Below are 25,355 nucleotides of genomic sequence, written 5' to 3'. Positions count from 1 at the left end.
AAGATTTCTAATACAAATCTATATTTGTAAAAAGCTAGAACAGAATAAAAGACACTTTCAAGTGTTAGGTGAATAATGGAAGTTTTGAAAATTTTAAGATATATGACTGACACTAATGAATTCACATGATGCAAAGAAAAAAAAAATAATTATGGTGGGGAAAGCGTGTTATGAAAAAAAATGGCTTTTCAGTGGCTATTATTAATCTCTAGAAAATAATTTATTTGCCATTAATTAATTGTGGCGTTGTATTTGTATAACTTAAATGAATCTCCTATTAATCAAGGATTACTTTGCATGTGAAATAATGGAAAATTTGTTATCTCAGGTGCACATAAGTTTTTCAATGACCGGTGGAGAATCGAGAGAAGGTAATAGACCTACAGCAATTCATTCTGAGTTTTTGAACTTGTTACTTCAGAGTGTTGGAGTTACATTAACTGAAGTTCAAGATGCAATTTTCAAGTAAATATTTTTTTATTAGTTTATTTGCATTCATAATACAGTTTTTATTCTAATATAAAATTATTATCGATTAGGTTGTTTTATTTTCTAATTTATTTTCTTCCTGTATCATTATTATTATCATATAAAAGTTGCGTGTGTGCTTCTAAATCAAATATTAAATTAAAGCTGCTGGGCAGCTGAGAGGCTCACTATCCTCTTTTGTATGTTGAGTTCAAATCTTAGTAATAGTTATAAAATGATGTTTGAACTTTGAATACAATTTACTCAATTTTTTTTCAAACATTTTTTGCGGCACACGTATGATTTTCTCACGGCACGCCAGTGTACTGTGGCACAGCGATTAAAAAACCCTGTCCTACACTGAAGTTTGAGCAAAATGTCTGGTAAATTTAAGTAATTCATTGACAATTTATGATATTTACAATATGGTTTGAGAATACATAATGACCAGTAAATGGGATAAATTTTTCAAAATTTATCAAACTTATCAAAATGATTTGTAATTATGCATAATAACCAGATGTATCACATTTACCATAACATATACTTACACAGTGAAACCTGTCTTGGACGGAATCAATAGATAGTTTCATCAATGATCAGCACTTTCATGTGCACCTTCATAAAACAGTATAATATTTGTCTCTTGACGTTTCATACAGCTTTCACTGTATATCATATAATATTAGGCTTTGAAAAATGCAGTATTTCAAATGTAATAAACAATGTATGTATCAGAATCAGATGTTTGAATTTTTCTTCTAGGTTGAATTATTTTGAAAGAAGATTTATGTTCATGTCCCTCAATCAGCTCATGAGTGAAGCAATCAGCCATTATACCAGTCAGGTTTGTTTTCTGTAGCAACAGTTTTTACAATAATGAGTTTTGAGGAATTTTTTTAAACACATTTTAAGGACAAATATAAATTTTTCTTTTACAGGTTTATGTTTTTCTGTCATGCAATAGAGAAGTATTTCGAACATTTCTCTATTGCTGAGCTGAAATGCCTAAACCAGTGAACAAAAAATTATATTTGACTTTAAAACATGGTAAAAATTTTTTTAATGAAAACCAGGCAAACTTTTTTGTGTATCGTAAATAATAAAATTTAAAAACGAAATGTATGCAGTGTAGTCTTAATAATTACACGAACTAGAAGTCACACTCTTGTGGGGGAACTGTTTGTCCTAATTATCCAATTTCTACAAATATTTTCTAATCTGTCACAAGTAATTTTGTATCACATAAGTTGAAAATGTTCAGTATATAAACATTCAGTTCAGTCGCATTTCTTGGTTTACCCTCAATAATTATATAATGAAATTTTTTCAGATTTTTTTGAAATCTTATTTTCTGTTAATATATTGTGATTCCTATCAAAAATATTGACATGCATTCAAGTAATCCATTTCCATTTGTTGAGTAAGGAAGAAACTGAGAATGATTCAAGAGATTTTCCATCATTTGAATTGCAACAAATTTAGAGGAATTTAAGATTAAAAAAAAGACTAAATTTTACTTTTTTTAATTGCAAAAACACACACACACACATTATACAGTTCTGGAAAAAATACAAATATGAAAAGGAAAAAATACAAAAAAAAGAAAGAAAACCAAAAAATTCAAAATTAATACATATGAAGATAATATATAAACATACACTTATAATACACACTTTGTGGACCTCAAGGGACACCTAGTCTTTCCAGGAAAGCCAAAAAGGATTCAAGTTATTTTTTTAGCTCCAGTTAAGTATACAGTATCATATAAAAAACATAAAATTTCAAGATGTGGTATATAACAGTTCAAAGCATGTGACATCAGATTTAGTGCTTTAAAGTATAGGACTATGTCAAAAAAGTAGTTTTGGAAGAAAATATTGATTTTTTTTTTAAATTCATTTTTTTATGAAAGCCTTATTTCTTGTTATTCCAAAACAGACCTTGTTTAGTTTATATGATGGTTAGAATCGAAGTTCTAACTGTCCACTTTAGTGTTGCATTTTCACATACAAGTAATCTGGGAATAAAAACTTTAAATGTGTTGTATGAAGAATGATATTTTTGACATTTCACTTGAGTTGGAAACATAATTTCAAAAACTCTATTGATTGTGTGTGTATCATTACTAAATATTAATATGATATTCTGTCACATATTGTTAAGAATTACGAACCAAAATCTAAGGTCTATCACATGTATTTGTTTAATTAGTGTTTTTTTATACACAATATGTTATATGAAATTTCAAAATTCATACATATATCAATAGATTTGAGTGTAACTTATGAGAACACCATACAATCCTTTTAATTCTGATTAATTCTGAATGCTACATGAATTTTGCTTAAAATTTGATATAAAAATGTTTTTCATAGAAAATGATGTATGTAATCCAAAATTTATTGTCGTTTTTGCCATTTTGAGGCACTTTCTATCAGAAAATATTTTGCTAACGCCTGGAGTCCCACATCGAGGGGTTACTGCACCAACCTCTCTGAGTATTAAAAATAATACAGTTCGGAATCAACAATAAATTGTGGGTCCCAGTCTAATTAGCCCTTGTGCAGAAAATGACTGGTGTGACAAAAGTGATCAAGCAATCACTTTCTGTCAGGAAATGTTATTAAAGTTCACTCCAGTGCCATTTTATAGAAAAGTGAACAAGAAACATTGTCGGATACCTTAAAACAAATGATGTGAGTATATAATAGAATGGTTATTAATAATAATACACTTATGCACTACCTTATACAAAACCTATCATCTGAAAGTATGACCTTAAGAAGTGTTACTTTTGATAAGATTTTTTTCTCCTTAAATGTTTTTCATTCATACATATATGAATGAGATATTTTATCTGAAACTCCTATATAACAGTACTTAAGGGAACTGGAAAAGTTTTGTTAGACATGGACAGGATTTATCATTAACACTATGTAAAGAATGCTTGATTTAATTTCTTTTTTCTATGCAGGCAGTGAAACAACTTTACATAATTATTCTTGGCTTGGATGTGATTGGAAATCCTGTTGGGCTTATTCTAGGCCTTGGTGAAGGCGTCACTGATCTTTTCTATGAACCTATACAAGGAGCTATTCAAGGTCCCGAAGAATTTATTGAAGGTCTGGGTCTTGGAGTAAAGTCTCTATTTGGGCATGCAATTGGTATGTGCATTTCAAAGTTTTATATATTATCAATCCGTTATTTTCTTGTTTGTTGTTTTTTTAATATTACTTTAGAACTTTAATTTTACATTTATTGATTGTAAATTCATCTCAATTCTATTGAATACTTCTCATTCAAAACTTTTTAGAAACTCTGACAATATTTACACACAGTCCTGTCTGTACTCATATCTTTCTTAATCATCTGACTCATCAAATTAGTCCTTCACAGCATTTCTTTCACTGCATTCAACTTTTTTGTTGCTCTGTATACTTTTTTTTATTGATTTGCAATTACTTTAAAATCTTCAGAAATACACACATTGTTGCGTTGAAGTTTTAAATTTTTTGGTATATTCAACTCATAGAGAATATGTATACATGTTTCTACGAAATTTATAATTTCGCTTCATATGTGTGTATGTATATGCTACTGCTAAAGCCTGAAATTGGCCAATTTCAGTGTAAATTTACGAGGCCAATGTCACAATTTGGGCTTTGGCCAACCAGTTCGTGAAGTGGCCGGAGATCCCTGGCCCAAGTCATAATAATAAAAGACGTGATTTGGGGTCATTGTCTTGTTTGCCATATTTTTTCATGATAATTATGTCCACCTCTGCTGTGGCAATCCATCACACCAAAGTCACAATGCTGTAATCTTTTTTTTTTTAATTTGACAGAAAACTATATGCTATACTATTTTTTTTAGTAATAACTCTCAAATGTTTATTTTTTTTCCCTCTCATCACATGGAGTTAATCCAATACAGCTACTATGTATAGCCCTGTATCACACATTGGTAGTGGAAAAAAAATGGATTTGACATCTACCAGACTGTCTTCCATCAGCATATCGAACTTTGACGAGGAATCTCTGGTCACTTCATGAATGGCCACACTTCTGGATTTTTGGAGTAACATATACATTGGAAGTGCCAGAAAAACTGGAATGCCTTCTCTGTAGTTGGTGTCTTTCCCATTAACATGACAAAAGTATGGCTGGACTGGCTATAGAACACAATATTTTGCAGAATAATCTGCAATTATCACTATGCATCCTGTTTAAGCCTAAATATGCCCATTACAGTTGGGTCATTCCATTTCAAATCACCCGGCAAAATGCCAAAATGACACCCATAGTCTCCGATTTCAATGATTTTTTTTTTATTTGTTGCATTTACCATCCTTATTAACCGTATGAAATATTATGTGCATATCTCTAAAACTTTTTGAGAAAAAAAATGTTGAAATTTATCAAAAACTGATGCAGATGACATTTCCGAGGCTCAATTTTTAAGCAGCATTGTTTGAGAAAATAAATCATAACTTTTTCAATTTTCAATATATTCAAGTGAAATTTTCACTAAAGTGTTCACAAAAACATACAGAATATGAATAAAAATAATTCATACACTTACATTTGAAATTTACATGAAAAAAATTATGTAAACTTTGTTTTTGTGGGATTTTTCGTTAGAAAAAATACAATTTTTCAAACATATTTTTAGACCAGAGGCACAGCAGTTACCAAAACAACTTTTATTTTAAATTTCTCCTAAATATATGAAGTAAAATACTGGAGAAAAAAAATAATGGTTTTTTGACCGTTAATATGTTTATTCTGGCTCGCAACACAAAATTCATCGAAATAAGACTGGATCGTTCCGATTTCAAATCATTCAACTAGATACTGAAATGCAACCCATCTTCCCAGATTCCAATTATTATTTTTTATTTATTGCTTCTACCATGCTTGTTGACCATGCAAAGTTTCATGTACATATCTCAAAAACATTTTGAGAAAAAAAATGTTTTCTAACCTCACGAATGACGTCTCTTAGGCTAACCCCATTCAAGCAATATTATTTGTGAAAATATATCATAACTTTGCAGATTTTCAATATATTCAAATGAAATTTTCACTAAAATGCTCACAAAAAAATGTAGACTATGGCTAGGAAAAAAAATTTAAACCTTTGCATTAAAAAATTGGATTGCAAAAAAAATCGTTGAAATTTAATTTTTGATTCTTTTTATAATAAAAACACAATGGCTCACCTTTGCTTTTTCATTTACAAAAGCTCTCCTGTTTTTCTCACGGCATATTCAGTGACATTGAACTCTTTTTTTTCCTTGTTCCCATTTCTTAAAGCAGGGGCCAGAGTTAAAATTTGCCCCTGTTGTGATGGGTAAATTGAGTCTCATTTCTAATTAACTTTATCAAAATATTCATATTTGCTTTCTGTTTAATATCTTCATTATGGTAAGTGTGCTTTGAGATTCATTTTCTGGTAATTCTTCAAAAACTTTACAAACATTTGATTTTAAAGTGTTGTAAGCAGATTCAACTTTTCTTTTGGCATTGTTTGACTTGCACTGTGGAGCTACCGTATGAAGTTTAATTGGTGACTCTTCTATGTTCTGTAGAGATGAATTTATTTCTTTAAGTGCTTCTTGTTTAATAATTGACATTTTTCCAAGTTACTTCTCTACATTACTATCACTGTTCATCTCTTCACAGTATTCAGTCTCTTCATTTAATTTATTGTTGTTTATATTCACTGTCTCTACAGGCATGGCATATTTTTTGCCCTGGAATTGATTTTGTACAACCGTTTATTTCATTTATACATGAAAAATACAAGTTTACTATCCTTAAACCTTTTGTTATTTTTTTTCTTATGACATTTTAAAGGATTAAAGCATGCTTCCGGATATATTTCATACTTTGAGAAAAAAGCTCTATGATGCTTAAACACACAGTAGATAAATGTTCAGAACTTGCTCCACTCCTCAATATTGATGTCCGATGGGTCCAATGATGTAATGGGTAACAGATTTTACACTTTTTGCATAACACTTTTTATGACAGTCAGATCCAGTTTTTTTTCCAACACTATCAATTTCAAGTGTCTTTTCTGACATTTTCTTTTATTTCCAAAATGATATAAAATATTTAGCTCAAATGGAAATTGTGTTATCATAAGAAAAATTTGCTAACCCTGGAGTAGGCTACTTTATGGAACACATTCTCTGTCTTCAGCAAGAAAGACACCAGCTGCCCTCTGAAGGACAAAGACCAGTGTGCCATAGTTCATATCTTCACAGAAGCTATTATTATTTTTTACAATCATCATCACAACAAGAAACATCACATCTTATATATCACCACCAGGCATTATATACATTAGGTTTTCAATTCTACTCTCTTCCATCTGCCTCAGCTACAACAATTAGGTTGTAGCTGATAATTTCATTCTTTGTGATTTAATGCCTCATATTCTGGCTTTTTATCAGCAATTTTAAATTATTTCTTGGGAAAAATATATAGAGGCTTGTGTTAAATATTATAATGTAGATTTTTTTTCACACAAGTATAACCATTTCATATTTATCGTATACATTAAATATATGTTTATTAAAATATATGCTGTAAAAATCAAAGTAATTAAAAAAAAATTTAACACTGTTGTGGTAAAATAACTTTATATTAATGATAATATATTATAATCATATAACATGATTAATATCATGTTAAAAAACTTCAAAAAATAATCTATGTATATGATTAATATTATCTGGATTTATCAAATACAAAATAATTCTTTATGCAAAAATGTATCAGATTGCAAAAGTTTGTCTTTGTTGCATCATAAGAAATATTTATGGATCAATTAAAAGTGAAATTAATTATTTGGAATTTGAACACTTCTAAGAATCTGAGCATGAAGGTTTAATTTGAAAAATTATTTTATTCACCCAAAACCTTTTTTTTTCACCAACTCCCATTTGACACATTACATTAACATTTCTAATTAGTTCATGAATTCATTTAATCCTAGAATTTTAAAATTTATTAATTGTTTTGAATTATTGCATTAACTACTCATGGAACTTAATTTAATTAATACTGTAATAAATGTATAAGCGTACATGAAAAATAAAATATAAATTTCTTTTTACTAAGCATGAATCATTATATTAAGCCAAAATGTACAAATATAATTAATGTAGTCATATAAGTACAATTGTGTTTTGTTACTCAAATGTATTAACTGTCAAAATAATGTTTACTTTTCTAGTCTTCTTAATATATTAATAGGATTAAATTTAAATAAAATTGAAAATTCATGCTGTGCATCCAAAAAAAAGTGTTTAAAAAATTGTGTCAAAAATAAAAAAATAAATAAAATTTAAATGACTTTTTCCCTCTAAGGCTTACATTTTTTCTATTCATAATCTGCATTTTTTTGTGAGCATTTTAGTGGAAATTTCATTTGAATATATTGAAAATCTGCAAAGTTATGATATATTTTCACAAATAATATTGCTTGAATGGGGTTAGCCTAAGAGACGTCATTCGTGAGGTTAGAAAACATTTTTTTTCTCAAAATGTTTTTGAGATATGTACATGAAACTTTGCATGGTCAACAAGCATGGTAGAAGCAATAAATAAAAAATAATAATTGGAATCTGGGAAGATGGGTTGCATTTCAGTATCTAGTTGAATGATTTGAAATCGGAACGATCCAGTCTTATTTCGATGAATTTTGTGTTGCGAGCCAGAATAAACATATTAATGGTCAAAAAACCATTATTTTTTTTCTCCAGTATTTTACTTCATATATTTAGGAGAAATTTAAAATAAAAGTTGTTTTGGTAACTGCTGTGCCTCTGGTCTAAAAATATGTTTGAAAAATTGTATTTTTTCTAACGAAAAATCCCACAAAAACAAAGTTTACATAATTTTTTTCATGTAAATTTCAAATGTAAGTGTATGAATTATTTTTATTCATATTCTGTATGTTTTTGTGAACACTTTAGTGAAAATTTCACTTGAATATATTGAAAATTGAAAAAGTTATGATTTATTTTCTCAAACAATGCCGCTTAAAAATTGAGCCTCGGAAAAGTCATCTGCATCAGTTTTTGATAAATTTCAACATTTTTTTTCTCAAAAAGTTTTAGAGATATGCAAATAATATTTCACACGGTTAATAAGGATGGTAAATGCAACAAATAAAAAAAAAATCATTGAAATCTGAGACTATGGGTGTCATGGCTGGGTGATTTGACATGGAATGACCCAGTTGAAATCTGGTGACTTAAATAAAAATTGATCAACTCCAATATTGTTTGTTAAGTTAGCATTTGACCATGAACTGCATCAGATTGAGAGGAATCCATAAGACTGCAGTTTTTCACCATCTATAACACAATGTTAAAGGAATTTTACACTTGATTATCATTATTTTTTTTTATATTTGGCAGTAAGAAATGTTTGTTTGATCTTTTACTGGTTTATCAGAATTATGCTGTAGCGGAAACAATGAGCAACTGTTTTGTTCATGAGTTATGAAATATATTTTAAATTATTTCTAGGTGGAGCTGCAGGAGCGGCATCACGCATTGCAGGTACACTAGGCAAAGGTCTGGCAGCTCTAACGCTCGACGAAGATTATCAAAAGCGTCGCCGTCAGAACTTGAATCCACATACCCTTGATGCAAAGCAACGCTTTGCTCAGAGTGGTAAAGGCCTTGTGATGGTGAGTTGTCTGAGAATTTATATTATATTTGTTATGTGATCGCTCTCTAATATAGATATATTTAGTATTCGTGTCTTTTTTCTTTTCATTCTATTTGTGATTACTCCATCTTTAATTTTCTAGGGAGTATTTGATGGTGTGACTGGCGTTGTTACAAAACCTGTCGCGGGAGCAAGGGAAGAAGGTGTTGGTGGTTTTTTCAAAGGTGTTGGTAAAGGGCTGATAGGAGTTGTAGCCAGGCCAGCTGCTGGTGCTGTTGATTTCGTAAGCGGATCATTTGATTCTGTAAAAAGGTGAGTGTTGCTCATGAGAATTATGAACTGAAAAATGTGTCGTGTTTAGTTTTTGAAAGTTGTTTCGGTTTATAGGAACATAAAAAATTCTCGTAAAAAGCCAAAAAAAGAGAAGAAAATTGTCTGAGTGTTATTAATTATATGTATATATATATATATTTAGTATATGTATATTATATGTATACTAAATATATTATATGTATATATATATTTAGTTCTTTTTTTTTTCATTTATATTCATTTCACTTTTCTTATTCACCCATGTCACACAGGATGACTGATCTTCATGATGAAATCAAGAGACTTAGACCCCCAAGATACATCAGAGCTGATTACGTTATACGCCCATATATACAAAAAGAATCTATAGGCAGCAGGCTTTTACTGGTTAGTTATTTGTCTTACCTAAAGATAAACTCAATCACTACTTATCATTTATTCAAAAGAATTTTAATGCAATGGAACATCAGATGGAATGAATACATGATCATTTGAATCATCTTAGCCTGGGACCTAAATAGTATAATCTACAAGTGTGTATTCGAAAAGTAAGGTGAATCACCCCACCATTCAAAAATGTGAACAGCCTGACGTTCTGCCACATGCACATTACATACTTCCCTGTGTTACTTAACATATGCTCTTGTTTTTCAAAACCACCTATAACACCTGTAGATTAATTTTTAAGTAATTCAAGTATGTGAGTCCGATTTAAATTGCTATTTATTAGAGCTGCATTAATTTCAGTGTCCATTCTTTTATTGTATATTTAGTAATGAACTATATATATATCGACGGCCAGTTCCAAAATGTAACAACTCAGAAAATTGCATTTTTGAGTTATGCATGCCTTAAAAACGATGGAAATTCCTTCCACACATTTCAAAACAGCAACAACTCCCAACTCTGTTTATATGTTCCTTACTTCAACTAAATCTGAGTTGATTTACATTCTGTAACATATAAAGTGAATCTTTAAATTGCAGAATTCTCAAAACAGAATTTTGGGTGTTGCCTTTTTGAACAGGCTTCCTTATTATGAAACATTATATCTAATTCTGTCAATTATTCACAGGAGGTTGAAAAAGGAAAGTATGCCTCAACAGATGTTTATGAGGCCCATGTTGCTGTAGGAACATCTGAAAAATCATATTTGCTTGTCACAAATAAGTAAGTTCAAATCAAGTTTACAAATGTGTTAATTCTCAAACTTAATTTCACTGGCCCTAGCTATAAAAAATAATTATTAAAAAAATAATTTTTATTATTTTTTTTAAAAACTTCATATTTAGAAATTGGTTATTTTATAAATTTTTTACTTATCTTTAAACCAGTTTTCCTTTTTGTCTAAAAGTGTGTTTCACATCTTTTACAGTCGGATCATGTATGTTTGCAAAGGTGATGTCCTTGGTCAATTGAATGTTGAATGGGAATACAGATGGGGAGAGCTTGCTGGTGCTCCTCAAGTTGTTGATAAAGGAATCAAAATCATGCTGAAGGTATATTTAATTTACCTTATCTCTTAATCATCAATTTCAATTCATAGATGATAGTGTATAGAGTGACATACAGAATTTGGTGAGATCATGTATTATTTTAAAAAGGGGAGCAATTACTACAATCGTTATTGTAGTGGAAATGCAGATGACGCTCATTTTTAGGGACTCAGGTGGATGTGAAAAATAGTTTGTAAAGTCAAAAGTTTTTGTAAATGGGAAAGATGTTTAAAGGTATGATATATTGCTTGGGACCAGAAGATTAGTTTTTAATCTATTCGTTTGTAATGTGCAGTTCATAAAATCAAGCATTGTCTGTATATACTATATGGTTCTGAATTCATGGCCGCAATTAAATGCTTGGTCAGCTAGGGCAAGGGTCTTTTAATGTTTAAGGAGAGGTTATATAAAGGGTGCAATTTGCACCCCTTCTGGTCCAGCATTCAGAGCACCACATCTTCCTACACACACACTTCCCCCCCCTCCCCTTCTCCCTCCCTCTCTCCTAGTTGTGGCTCTTTCTGAACTACACAGACAAAATAAGAGGAATTGCATTACAGACATCCCTCGTTTGTCATGTTCTTGCTATAATTTTATTTTGAAATTTTTATTTCGAAAATTATAATTTTATTGTTCGCAGTGACCTGGAAAATCGGAGAAAGTCAGAAAATGAAAAATGGTCAGGGAAAATTTAAAATATTTTGCAAAAGTCAGGGAAAAGTTCTGTGAAGGGCAAAAATTCAAAATTCGGAATGTTACCATTTTGAATTACATTTCTTTCTGCCAAAGTTTTGGTCAAGGCAAGCAGATTTTGTTGGAAATCATGAATTTACAATATTTGCCCTCCAGTTTGATTCTAATGATTTCCAAGTTTGAATTCACAATTCTTTTTTTTTTTTATTTCAGGGGTTCTTAATTTTTTTTTCAGCCGTGACCCAAAATCACCAGCATTATCAACTTCACTATCCATGGCTCTATTTGGAATATAAAAATGTTTAATAAACAGGGTTATCAGCCACCTCGTTGGGCATTTTGCCTGTTGTGGCGTTGTATTTGTGTTTGTAGTACTTATTAATAATAACAAAATGTTTGATTTAATATATGCCCATCTCGGAAGTGCTTGTGACCCACAGGTTAAGAACCCTTGATTTATTTTATTCATTTTTTTTTTTTTTTTTTGCTGCTGCTTGGTACTTCACATTTTATCGTTCTGAAATTTTTGGATATTTTTTAACATCATTCCTAATAAAAAGCATGAAATATGCTATGATCATTAAAATTGGGGGGGGGGGGACCACCTACTCTAATTTACAAAAAATATATATAATTTTTTCCCTTTTTTTATCTCCATTCAATAATAAATTCTGCCACTTATATTGAAGTTTAGCAGCAACATTTTTTATTTGTGCATGTGTGTGAGAGCTGTATCCATCTTTAGAAAAATTTTATGAAACCATGATCACTTCATACTATGTACATATGCACGTTTTGCAGTTATTTAATTGAATCATCTTGTTTTTCTTGAAATCATCCTTTTTTTTTTTTTCAAGGATCCCCAGAAGAAAAGAATGAACCCATTCGGTTCAAAAGTGGCAGGGAAGTTGGTTCATAGCGCTGATCAACAACAGTGCCAAGTAACTACAAATTTATTCTCATTTCTTTTATTACAGTAGACTCTCACCATTAATCTGACCATGTGCTAGCTCGGCTGGTCCAGTTATCTGGTGTTTTTCTTCTTCTAGCCGTAGAGGAGGAAAACATTCCACTGCATGTCTGTGCACAGAAGTTTGCTATTTAAATGAGCTTTTTGAACTAACTTCCAGTAATCCTACATATTCTGATACCTCCTACTGATGATCCTACTCTTCTGATATGTGATGTATTAACGAGAGTCTACTGTATTTGACAGACACAGTGATACCTTGGTTAATGAATGCCTTGGTTTATAAATTTTTCAGCTAACAAATACAGATTTGTCTAACAGACATTTTCTCTGATATGGATGTATGTGCTAACATGTGCCAGGAGCTTGGGTAATAAGAACGATTTTTTAGAAACTGATGGTTGTGGAGGGCCTGGATCTTATAGCCATTACTGAATCTTGGGCTAACGATGGGGATGAATCTTTCTTACACATCTCAGGATACGATACTTTTTTGAGAAATAGATCTGATAGGAAAGGGGGTGGAGTGTTGATGTGTATGTGAAATCATGTTTGAAGGCTAGAGAGTGTAATGTGAAGAGAAGTGATATTGGAACTATATGGGTTGAGCTTGAAAACAAAAGACATCATAAACTTATTGTTGGGGTTTGTTACAATCCACCGAATAGGGATCCAAACTACATCATCAAATTTCATGAGGAAATTTCCTATATGTGTAAGTGTAAGAGGGATATCATTCTAGGGGATTTCAATTACCCAGGTATTGATTGGTAGAACCTTTCATCTAGAGATCTGTATGAAAGAGACTTTCTTTTAAGTTGGTGCTCAAACATTTTTTGTATCAGCATGTATCAGAAGCCATTAGGGGTACTGCTATTTTGGATTTAGTTCTTACTAGTTCAGAGGATCTTGTTGAACATGTTTCGGTGGGGGAAGAGTTTTCTTTCAGTAATCATCGTATCGTCAGATTTCACTGTAACTTTTCCTTGGGTAAGGTTGATAACAAAAGACTGGTTCCTTGTTTTCGGAGAACTAACTTTGAGGTTTTGAGAGGAAGGTTAGCAGAAGTTTTCAAAGAGACTGGTTGGAATCAGTAGGGGTTATAAGTCAATGGGAAAAATTTAGTACAAAACTGTCCAAGGGTTTTGCACAACGTCATACCCTTTGTTCAAAGAAAGCGTGTTTGTACATCGCACCCTCTATGGTTCATGGATAGCGTGCGTAACCTTTATCTTGAAAAGAAAAGAGCATTCAGAGAGTGGACGAGGTGACCTATCATTGTTCACTGATAAAAGAAGAGTGTTGAAGAAAGCGATAAGTGATAGTAAAAGAGAAGTTGAATCTAGGTTGGCAGAAACATTGGCTCTGACCCAAAATCATTTTTTCGATGCATCAATAATGGATGTAAGGGTACAGTTGGCCCCCTCTCGATAGGAGGGTCTAGATAAGAGAGCAATTTAGACATGTGTAGTCCTTTCAATGACTTTTTCGCTTCGGTTATTAGTGGAGATAATGATATTCAACATACGGGTGTTGCATGGGGGTAATAAAATCCTCAACGATATTCAAGTGGAAGACATGGAAGTCCTGAATCTTCTAAAAAATGTATGTGCAAGCAAAGCACCAGGACCAGATATCTATCTCAGGGTCCTCAGGGAATATGCTTATGTATTGTTAGGGCCAGTCGCACAGATATACAGGAGTAGTGTTGCTCAGGGTATCTTCCCAAGGGATTGGAAACTTGCTAATGTTGTTCCGATATTTAAGAAGGATAGTAGAGAAGCTGTGTCCAATTATCGTCCAGTGAGTTGGACGAGCTCCCTCTCAAAAATTTTGAAAATTTATTTTAATTTATTTTTCCATACATGAAAATATTACAGTGCATTATAGAACATGTATGATTATTGATACAGGTGAGAACACTGAACAATATAACAGAAAAAAACTGAACATGTACAGTCGAACCACGAAGAAAAGGGCATAGAAATGCCCTGATGAGCTCTGTGGCCGATTAGAAGGGTTGGCAAAAACAATCAGAAAAACGAAATGAAAAAGTCAGAAAAAATACAGCATAGATTGATGCTATTATAATGAGGAAAAAGAAGGAAATATACTACATCTTTGATGGTTGTTGTGTTAAATAGATTTTTAGACGGGTCTTACACATGTGTAGTCTACTGATTTCTCTTAAAGCGGCAGTGTAGCATATTCCAGCATCATGGGCACATAGTATTTATATTGTTGAAAAGCATATTAGTGCAAGCCGCAGCGGGGTAAAGTACATTACGACTTCGGGTATTATATTCATGGTTAATCGAAGTCAGTTGTATAATATCTGAGAGCATCTGTAGTTTAGTGCCTTGTGTTTCAGTTTTTAGCCTTGAACATAAAAATTGAAAGAAGATAATCGTGGAGTATATGAACAGGAAGGATCTTAGTAGTATGGGAGGGGGAATGATGAAAAATTGTTCTCAGGAAGCATCTCTGGGTGGCTAGATTATTCAGGTTTTCGGACGATGTACGACCCCAAATCAAGTGACAGTAAGTGAGTGTAGGAAGTATAAGAGTGTTGTACAGTAAAAATTATCATCAAAAGGCAGTTTGTGAAGTGGATAGACTAGAATAATGTATTGTCGGATAATCAGCATGGGTTCAGGAAGGGGAAGTCATGTGTGACTAACCTCTTTTGCTTCTATGATCACGTGACTAAGGCTTTGGGTGAGAGCAATAATGTAGATGTTGTTTACCTTGATTTCGAGAAGGCATTCGATCGGGTCCAACATGGTAAACTCTTGAAGTGTTTACACGAAATTGGGATTGGGGGCAACTTGCTGAATTGGATAGAATCGTGGTTAAGAGATAGGTCGCAATGAGTTATGGTAAACGGGGAATTCTCTGTTTGGACAGGCATCACAAGTGGAGTTCCTCAAGGAAGTGTCCTTGACCCCATACTTTTTCACTTTTTGTCGATAAACTCAATCAAGGCATCAATTGGATTGCTAGCAAATTCGCAGATGACGTGAAGCTAATAGGGGTAATCAGGAATCAAAGCGATAGGGAGTTGCTCCAGTGTGACTTAAACAGGATTGTAGCATGGGCAAATGAATGGAGAATGAGTTTAGCTTTGACAAGTACGTGGTCGTTCACTTTGGTTCAAACAACCACGGTTCTCTTACGAGTTGAATGGTGTCGCTATCCCGGATGCAACTGGGGTCACCGATTTGGGAATTCTCATTGACGAGCGGATTAGGTTTTCTGAACATTGTTCAGCGGTAGTCAAAAAAGCGAATAGAATGCTTGTGGTTTGATTTTCAAAAAACTCTCTTTGCGTTCTCCTAAAGTCATTCTTCCGCTTTTTCGAGGCTTAGTTCGTCCTGGATTAGAGTATGCTGTAAGGTTTTGGAGACCATACTTACAGAGGGACATAGACTTGGTTAAAGGAGTGCAGAAAAGAGCTATGCGTGTCCTTATTGGCACACGAGAATTGAGTTATAAAGAGAGACTTCATTTTTTAAATATGTTTACATTGGATGAGCACAGGTGTTGGGGAGATATCATCGAATCAAAGTGTTCAAAATTTTCAACGGTATGGATAGGATGAACCATGTACTTTTAATACACCACCAATCGACTGCTTTTACAAAAGGGACACCAGTATCGATTGGTAAGGGATAATGCAAGGTTATGGTGTCGCAGGAAATTTTTCTCTAATAGGGTTGTTAATAAATGGAATAGCTTACCCCCGGAGGTAGTTATTTATAACACAATTGACACGTTTAAAAAGAAATACGATAAACATGTTGGGGTAAATCGAGAAGCTATCCATACTTAAAATAAGACAACCATAATATTCTTTATGGGCATTGTATAATATTTTATCATGTGTATATACATTTTATAATTATTTTGATTGTGTTTTTAATTGGATTGCTGTATTTTTGAAATATATGACATCCATATTTGTTATGGGCATCTTTTTCTCAGCCACCTCGTTGAGCATTTTGCCTGTTGTGGCGTTGTATTTGTATAAAACAGCCGCATTCTAAGATAAATTTTGTGCCAATCATCATAAGAATTTATATCACTCGAGCCCAATAAATTATGTCCACCTCTGAATCTTTTTCCAGTTGTACCTCCACTTCTCTTTCTGTTCCTTCCCCCCCCCCCACATTACTAAAGTTTTTGAACCATTTCATGTAAAATGAAATATTCAGCAAATTGTGTGTGAGTAAAAGAAACTGCATTTAAAAAGAGCCCATGTTTTCAGAATATACGTTATTTCAATACAAGACTTTTAGCATCAAACTGGACAGCAAGCAGTCTGGACAATCTAGAAGCTTATCTTTTCCATCTGCATGTATCAGACACAGAAATGAGCTGACCAAATCACAAAGTATGGGGACACCCAAGGGCGTAGCGGGGGGGGGGGGAGTCTGGTGTTCTTTCCCCCCCCCCCGAAATGTGAGAAAATGACCGAAAAAAGGTTAAAAGATGGCCAAATCCATTGTTTTGTCAGTTTGGTCCCCCCCCCCAAAATGAAAGTGGTCGCCCCCCCCCCCCCGAACGAAATTTCTTGCTACGCCCCTGGGGACACCTACGAACTTGACTGGGTTGTTCTACCAAGCTATAACTACGAACTACAGCTTTAGTAGACTAAAGTTGGTGTTGGTTGTGTCATCGTACCACTACTACTTCACCATACATGCGCCCCATGCATATTCCTCTGTGGAATTTGTAATAAATCTGTGTGTGCAGGAATTTGTTGTGTGTGTATATATACAGTGGAATTTCGGTTAACAAGCAAAGATTTTGAAACAGTTTTGACTCATTTAATGAGCAATGCTTCACATTACAAGCAAAAATTTTGTGCTTTGTCTATTTATTTTCACGTTATCACAACTGAGGTGATGGTTTTTCACTTTTGTCCACACACACATACTTTAAATTATGAGTAATATTCTCCCCTAGTGTCTCCAGTCAGCATGTCTCACTTGAAAAATGAACACGTGCGTGTGTTGTTTACAGTACAAAACTAAATGTACTAGACATATTACAAAACTGAGAATCGAGCAGTCATCTATATCCAATCCATAGTGGAGGGAGCAAACCAACGTATATTTGTTTATTCATTCACTGTTTTTATTTCCCTTTAATAAAGTACACATTACATGAAAAGTTCCTTTTACATATCTTTTTTATAAATGACTGAATATATATATAGTGAATATTGCATGTGTCTATCTTAATTAAAAATAAAGGATATTATATAGTTGAATTAGTCTCAATTTTTTTTGGTATTCAATGGATATTTTTTTGGTTAAAATCAACAGAAATGAAGTTCTGAAAAATTAATGCTGCTGAGGTCAAACGGTAATTTTGTAAAATGTTGTTAGGTTTTTATTAAAAACTCTTGGCCTATATTTGAAAATAATGTTGAATTATAAGTCTAAACTTGTCTATTCGAGTGCTCAATTCTTTGCTGATTTGACCTCTTTTTCTATAACATTAAGAAAAAATATAATACGAGTAGCAACGCGCGTCAAATATGTAACATATCTGCGTTAGTGTGGTGCTGCCGGAAAACGATCTTTTAGGGAAAATGGGTTTCAAGGACGGATCTCAATAACGTAAAGAATCTTGGAGTGAGAGGCTTTCTGCTTTAGCTCGTGTTGGTCCAGCACAGTGCCCACACAACCGAACAGCAGCAGGTTGTGTACATAGTGCAAAAAATAATAATCTCTTCAGTATCTCATCTTGTAAATTCTCATTTATACAATTTTGGAGCTGGCATTTTACCTTCAGTCAGTTTTTATCTCTTTTATAGTGTTCGCATAAATGTATCTTTAAATTTTGAGTAGTATCTGGAAGAGGAATTAAACTATTCTTCATAGAAACCTATGAGGAAATCGTGTTTTGGGGAACAAACATCATTCTGGAACAAATTATGTCCATTAGCCTATGTATCACTGTATTTTTAAGAAAATATGATTAAGAAAGATGTAGTAGAATTGGTAGTCTGCATAATGCCTGGTCATATTGTCTGAAAATATATGCAATTATATTGCACATATGTAATTTCCTCCCCCCCCCCTTTTTTTTTTGCAGTGGATTGTGTCAAGAATTGAAGAAGTGATGAAAGGAAAAGTATAAAACTCTATACTGTGTTAGTGTGATTTGATGACCAATATTGTGCTGCCTGCAAAAAAATTCCCATTAGCACTACAGTAAAAATGAATATACTTTCAAAATAAATATTGTGAACTTTTGATATTGTTGAAATAAAGATTTTTGTAATAAAAGTTGAAAGTTCGGCTTTCATATTGCTATATATTAAAAAATAATAATAAAACCCAGGTACCAAACTGCTTACATTGTTGGTAAGATTGCTTTTCTGTATCTTCTTTGACTTTAGTTTGCTGTTCCATTTTTATGATAATTTTTTTAAATTATTATGTCCTGGATCTAAGTGCTAGCTAGGTACTTAATAGCAATGTGATAGATTTGTGCCATCCAATGCTACTAGGATGGGGAGTAGAGATTTTTTTACTTCTATGTTGTTGATGATGGTGGTTGTTGATTTATATGTAACTGTTGTGAAAATTTTCTGATTGTTCTGAAATAGTTTGTTGTTTGAGTATAATACAGTGCATGTGTGTAAATTTATATAGTTGTTATTTGAAAAAAAAACTGTTCTTCAATTTTTTTTTTCAACGACATTTTTCTGTGAGGGGAAAAAGCCATTATATTTTTCATCAGTCATTGACAAAAAAAAATACAAAAGTCTAATATTTTTCCTTTATGAACTTTTGCATTCATGCCGCATGTATGTGATATCAGAATGATTTACATTCAATCACCCAATCTATACAGAAAATATGAAATATATGTATTTATGTACAGTGTTTTTCCAAACTAATATGAGAAACTTCATGGCGTGATAGAAAACAAAAAAACTAAACACTTTTTACCATAGAAAGTATGGTTACACATATCGTGGTTGACCGATAGAACACTGTTCTTCAACCTTCCAACAGCTGCAGACCGACAAAAAATGAATAAACAAGAGAAATAGTTTACGGACCAGTAACAAAATGGATAAATGGGACAAATAATTTGGGAACCAGCAAGAAATAATTTACTGACTGACAAAAAATAAGAGAAATCATGGACTGGCAAAAAATTAATAAATGGGAGACATAATTTTAAGACTAGCAAATAAATTAATATGCAGACTGGCAAGAAATAAATACTGTAAATAGAAAAATTTTGCAAAGCAGCAAAATATAAAGGGGTAAATAATTTGTGCCGACCTGGTGACAACTAAGACAAATAAAAAACCAATATGGGGACGACATATAGTTTAATAAATCTAAAATTTTCTGGCAACTACATGAATTGGGGAAAATTGTTTGACATACAGGTAAGAAATTATCATGCACTCAAGAGGATTCATTCGATTTCAGCATGATCACACAATCCCAGTTGAGTTTGAATAGTGAAAAGGCACATAACATCGAAAAATTCTTTATTGAAGATAGATAAACATGAATAACTGTGCTTGCCATGATGAAATGCTACAGTAAGATTTGCATGAATTAAAGATTGATTATGCTTTCTAAATGCCTGGTGTTTCCCAGTCAGTAGTCCTTACGTGGACAATGTGGCACCTGCACCAGGAATGGCAGTCAAAGTTTTGAACAGCTTTTGTAAATGTTATTTTTGTATGTACATAGTGACTGATGTTTGTTCAAGTTATTCTTTTTTTACTGTTTGTGTTCTCTGTATTACTCTTTAATTTATGCAAATCTTATTGTATTATTTTGTTATGTCAACCAGTTACTGATGTTTACTTTTCTTCATCAAAGCCTTTTTTCCATGTTTTTTGTCTTTGCGCTTTTATAACTTGTGCCAGACCTGTTCGTACCTAAATTGAATGTAGCTTCTAGCTGCCAATTTGCTGCATCATGTGCATAAATTTGCATTAAAGCATAATTTGCGACTACACTTTCTAGTGTGTAAAGTGTTCGTTTCATTTTCCATCATCCCTTGAAATTTACCACATTAATTTAGAAATACCCTGTATATTATTCCTTCCTTCCGTCTTTTCCATTTCTTTATTTTACTGAATCGTTTGTTTTAAAAGCATGGCTAATTTTGTTTCATCATGTTCTCTAGAAAATTTTAAATATGCTTCATTTCCCCCCCCCCCCTTCATAGCTCCCAATATTATTCTATTCTATGCCAACTAAAAAAATATTTTGTTCCTAAGATTCATTTTTTACCCCTGAATTGAGTATAATGTATGCATGCATATGTACATTTGAAAAAAAACGAAGAATAGGAGCTTGAGAAAATGTGTAAATGCGTTAATATTGCTAGAAATGAGAAATCATTACTGATATTTTGATAGCATGGAAGTATTTTTAGAGTATCAGTTCCTATTGTTATGTAAAGATATTGATAGGATTTTTTTTTTTTGTCTGGATACTACAAACCGAAAAACTGTGATTCATAAATTACTCTCATAATAATACGAGTAATTAATATTTTAGTGCTTATGATAAATCCAGCTGAGATTATTTTACTTTGCATGGATGTATCGACCACCACAGAGCAGTTGTTGTTGATGTAATATTTTTCAAAAAAAGTTATTTATTATAAATCGTGTAACAGACAAAAGATTATTTATTATATATTTATTTATCAATGTAAAATACAGTCATAGGTCCAAATGAGCCTTCAGTGAATGAAAAAAAAAAATTCATATTGTTCAACTCTATAGTTAGTGTCTTAATATTAGGAAATTTGTTCCAATTTATTTTTCATTATTCCATCAAAAATAGTCATGTAGATGAAAGTGATTCCAGGTGTATTCACTCTTACAGAATTAAAATCAAATATATAAGTTATAAGGGGTTTAATGTGTTGGAACTTTTTTTTTTAGATCTAACTCGGTGATTCAGTATGTTGTTATGTTTTCGGGGCTGTTTTATTGTGTTTTTTTTTTTTTCAAATTTGCAAAATATTCATGTAAAGGAAAAATACCTTTTGATCAAATAGAAGAGGTAGTATACAATGTTTGAACACTCGAAATACAGTACTGTATGAATCAGAACACCATATAGCTGGTTTAAGGATAATATAGCCCCTTCTTCAGTGGGAAAAATGAAGTGAAAATTGTTCTGTGCTATAATATTATATATATATATGAGGGACTGATTTCTGCATGGGTTAGTGGGAAATTTGCCCAGAGTCCAATGATGGAAAACTCATTAACTAAAGCTAAGAGCTCCACTCGTGCCTGGTTCAATAGTCGTTTGTAAATATTTGCTTAATAATTTTGCCTCCTCTTTCTGCAATGAAGTAGCTGCGGCATAAGCTGACTACACACCGAGTCCAGCCTGGCCCAATGTTCCTTTACAAATATCTACTTCCAGAACACACTGTGTCGTGACTGTTGGTGTTTTCTGATCAATGTGTGGACAGGTGGATTAAAAGGAAGGCAGATCTTTTTACTTGGGGGTAAGGGTTTGGAAGGTCTTGTGTGTGATGGTTTCTTTCAACCAGCCTTCCAGTATCTTCCAGCTTCCAAAATTTAACGATCATTGCCAATGATGGGGCTGCCACACCACATATTCGGCCAGGCTTTTGCTTAACCTAATATCTTTGGCCTTAGTTGCTTTAGCCCACCAATTCTTGACTTGCCTCTTCATATCAAAATCAGCTAAATCACGCCATTTTCTTCCTTCATTTTTTCCACTGAAAGAAAAGGCTATATTAGTCTCTAAGCAGCTTCATGGTGTTCCGATTTATATATTTTGAGTGTTTGATACTTCCACTTCCCGCATTGAGAAATGCAAATAACGTATTAATTAGTGTTACATGTAAGCTGAAAAAAAAAAGCTGAACCATTCGTTTACCTGTGTGTGAATATGGTGTTATTGCTGCCATATTTTTTTCTACTATGTAGCTTTTGAAGGGGCTGTTTAGCTAGCTGATAACGGTTTCTTGCATTTGTGTGTTGTGGAGTTTTTGTTTTATTTTGCACAAGATGAAACTAGTCGAATGATCATGGGACTGCATTTGATGAGTATTTTTTTGACTGTGAATATTTTCAGAAAAACTGTGTATGCAGTATGTATAATATCATTATTATTGTGTTGCAGTATTGCGTAAATGGCTCACAATGTTATGTTGATTATACTGTGAAAAAATGTAATTGGATATTTTTAACTTAAATAATATATGTATACATAGAGTATATAAAAGATGTGTGGCTTGTGTGCTTCTCTGTATAAATGAAAATTAATGTTAGTGACAGAGTTCTAAAAACAAATTAATATAAAGCATATTATGTGTGATAATTTGGGAAAATAAATATTTCTTTATTAATAAGGCATTTTGGTTTACTACCTTATTTCACACTTTTTTTTTGTGTATACGGTATGTGTCACATACCTACCGATAAATACACTAAACCCTGCTTATCTGAACGCAGGGCCCTAACCGGGCACGGCCTCAACCAGATATTTTGTCAGCCGAGGCAAGCACGCATTTTGGCACCCCGTATAATATAGAAGTAGCATTTTAAAGTTAAATTCGGCGCCCCTCCCCCCTCGATAAGCGCCTGGGCCCCCAGACCTGCCTGCCTGTCCAGGTGGTCTGACCGTCTCGGACCTTCACGATAACAAGATCGAGGGGCGTAGGAAGTGTTTTAGACTCGTGGGTGCTCCAGTACTCACAGCGCACTACGGCCGCACTATGCCGTAGAAATACGCGAAATGAGGATCGATTCGTTTCGCAGCGCACCATCTCTAATGTGTAAAATAATCCCCCAGTAGTAGCCAACTGGGGTTTTCTCATCAGCCTCCGAGTTTGTTAATTCTTAGTCAAAGAAATAAGTCCCAGTTCAGTTTAATCGAAATGCGTACACAGGGATCGACCTTTGGAGGGGGCACACCGAATACCTTCCAGAGAATTTCCAGTTACTAGCCCTCAAAAAGCCTTTTAAATTAACAGATATTAAGATGGCGTAGGCCTGTAAAGAATTTGTTTTTCGACATTTTAACTATTTTGCAAGGATATTTTAGATAATTGTAATTTTTGATCGTCTATCTTAGATGGGACAACAGGCTCCTGAGCTCCTTCCCTGCGTAAGCCTCTGAGGCTAATTACACCTTGCACGCACAAAATGAACATTATGCGAGAGACAAAATGGTCATTAAATAATAACTTTATTATATAGATATTGTAATAGATTTGCTTCATTTTTTGGTTGTGCGGTCTGTAACACTTTCATAAACTGAACGTTCATGAAAAAAAGTGAAAGAAATACTATTACAACATTCAAGGCAATATTTGCAAGGAAAAGCATTTTAACCTTTCACTGGCCAATGTCCCTGATATTGGGAGAACATCCGTTTTATTAATACCTTTACAGCGGTAATCCCGAAATATATACAGGGTGCGTAGCAAACATGGGGTATGGCATTTTACCAGCGAACCGTTGATCTTAGAGGCATACTTCCAGTTAGACAGTTTCCAAATAACGTGTAATACTCAGATATGTCATTCATGTTTCAAAGGGTTGTATAGTTATCAAAATGAAATTAACTTTTTATACAGTCCCCGTGTGCTCCAAAACCAAATTAAAAAGTTATTGCCCTGTCTCTCCTGATGGCAACAAAAACAATCCATGTTTCTAAGTACAATATTCCCATTGAGATATTCAAAAATTAGGAAATTTGGGGGGGGGGGGAGTGTTAAATGCGGAAAAACCGTTTTATTCGCATTTAACGCTGTTTTTTCCCCCAAATTCCCCCCCCCCGTTTTTCGAATTCGAATATTTCAGTGACTATTAGAAACGTGGGACTTTTTTCGATGGCATCAGGAGAGACAGGGCAATAACTTTCTGTGTTTTGGGACACCCAGGGACTGTATAAAAAGTTAATTTTTTCTTATTTTGATAACTACACAACCCCTTGAAACATGAATAATGTAACTGAGTCCTACACGTTATTTGGAAACTTTTTCCAATTGGAAGTATTCCTCTAGGATCAACGATTCGCCAGTAAAATGCCATAACCCCCTCCCCTCCTGTTTGGTATGCACCCTGTATATATTTCGTCAAATTTGATTCTGCTTATCAGTGTCCCCGAAATATATCGTGTTCTTAAAACACGCTTTCATTTCCAATGTGGCAGTTATAATGCGATCAGGAAAATGTTAAAAACCGCTTAAAGGGTTAATTCGAAAAAATATTTTTCTTACATGAATGACTTGATTTTTCTTTTTTCTGAACGTGCAAGATTCAAACTGGATTCACAAAACAAAAATTTTCATTCATTTCAGCACTCTTGCCATAATTAAAGAATAAAACTAATTTTCGTTTTTAATTTCAATGTTGTTTCTAAAGGCATGGGCAAGTCCAGAAAACACTGGAAAATTTCTTTTCATGAATTTTATAGTCGATATCTTTTAATTAAAGGATGAGAAAAGAAATTAAGGAAAAATTAATTCTCAAATCTTAATTCGGCCGGTAAAAGGTTAAGAATGTGTTTCAATTATGCATTGCAGGTGTCCCTCGCTTTAAGTCAGTGGTTCTCAACCTTTGGAGCCGCGCTGCCCGGTAAATATCTTTTGCTTAAGTAAAAAGGCCCGGCTACACACACAACTAACGAGAAATTAGTGGAAAAAATGAAACTTCGAATCACCACTCACGGC

The 25,355-nt window shown here is 33.0% G+C and overlaps 1 protein-coding gene across 8 annotated transcripts in view; it reads left to right on the top strand.

The window, feature by feature from the left end:
* The window catches only part of Vps13 (vacuolar protein sorting 13C), a 190,209-nt gene extending 167,184 nt beyond the window's left edge, over window positions 1-23,025 (top strand). For all 8 annotated transcript variants that reach the window (XM_089231119.1, XM_089231120.1, XM_089231121.1 and 5 more), the window contains 10 exons: window positions 329-465; window positions 1,234-1,315; window positions 3,446-3,635; window positions 9,017-9,180; window positions 9,304-9,473; window positions 9,746-9,860; window positions 10,549-10,643; window positions 10,849-10,972; window positions 12,520-12,603; window positions 18,738-23,025. In XM_089231119.1, the coding sequence (XP_089087245.1) occupies window positions 329-465; window positions 1,234-1,315; window positions 3,446-3,635; window positions 9,017-9,180; window positions 9,304-9,473; window positions 9,746-9,860; window positions 10,549-10,643; window positions 10,849-10,972; window positions 12,520-12,603; window positions 18,738-18,782 (1,206 nt within the window). In that variant the 3' untranslated portion in view covers window positions 18,783-23,025. The remainder of the gene's footprint in view (window positions 1-328; window positions 466-1,233; window positions 1,316-3,445; window positions 3,636-9,016; window positions 9,181-9,303; window positions 9,474-9,745; window positions 9,861-10,548; window positions 10,644-10,848; window positions 10,973-12,519; window positions 12,604-18,737) is intronic.
* Window positions 23,026-25,355: the final 2,330 nt, after the last annotated feature.

Source organism: Pholcus phalangioides, unplaced genomic scaffold (genome assembly GCF_987345545.1).
Source record: "Pholcus phalangioides strain wild (caught in Gottingen) unplaced genomic scaffold, Ppha-v1.0 ptg000004l_1, whole genome shotgun sequence".
Lineage (NCBI taxonomy): Eukaryota > Metazoa > Arthropoda > Arachnida > Araneae > Pholcidae > Pholcus > Pholcus phalangioides.
This window is presented reverse-complemented; position numbering and strand designations above follow the sequence as displayed.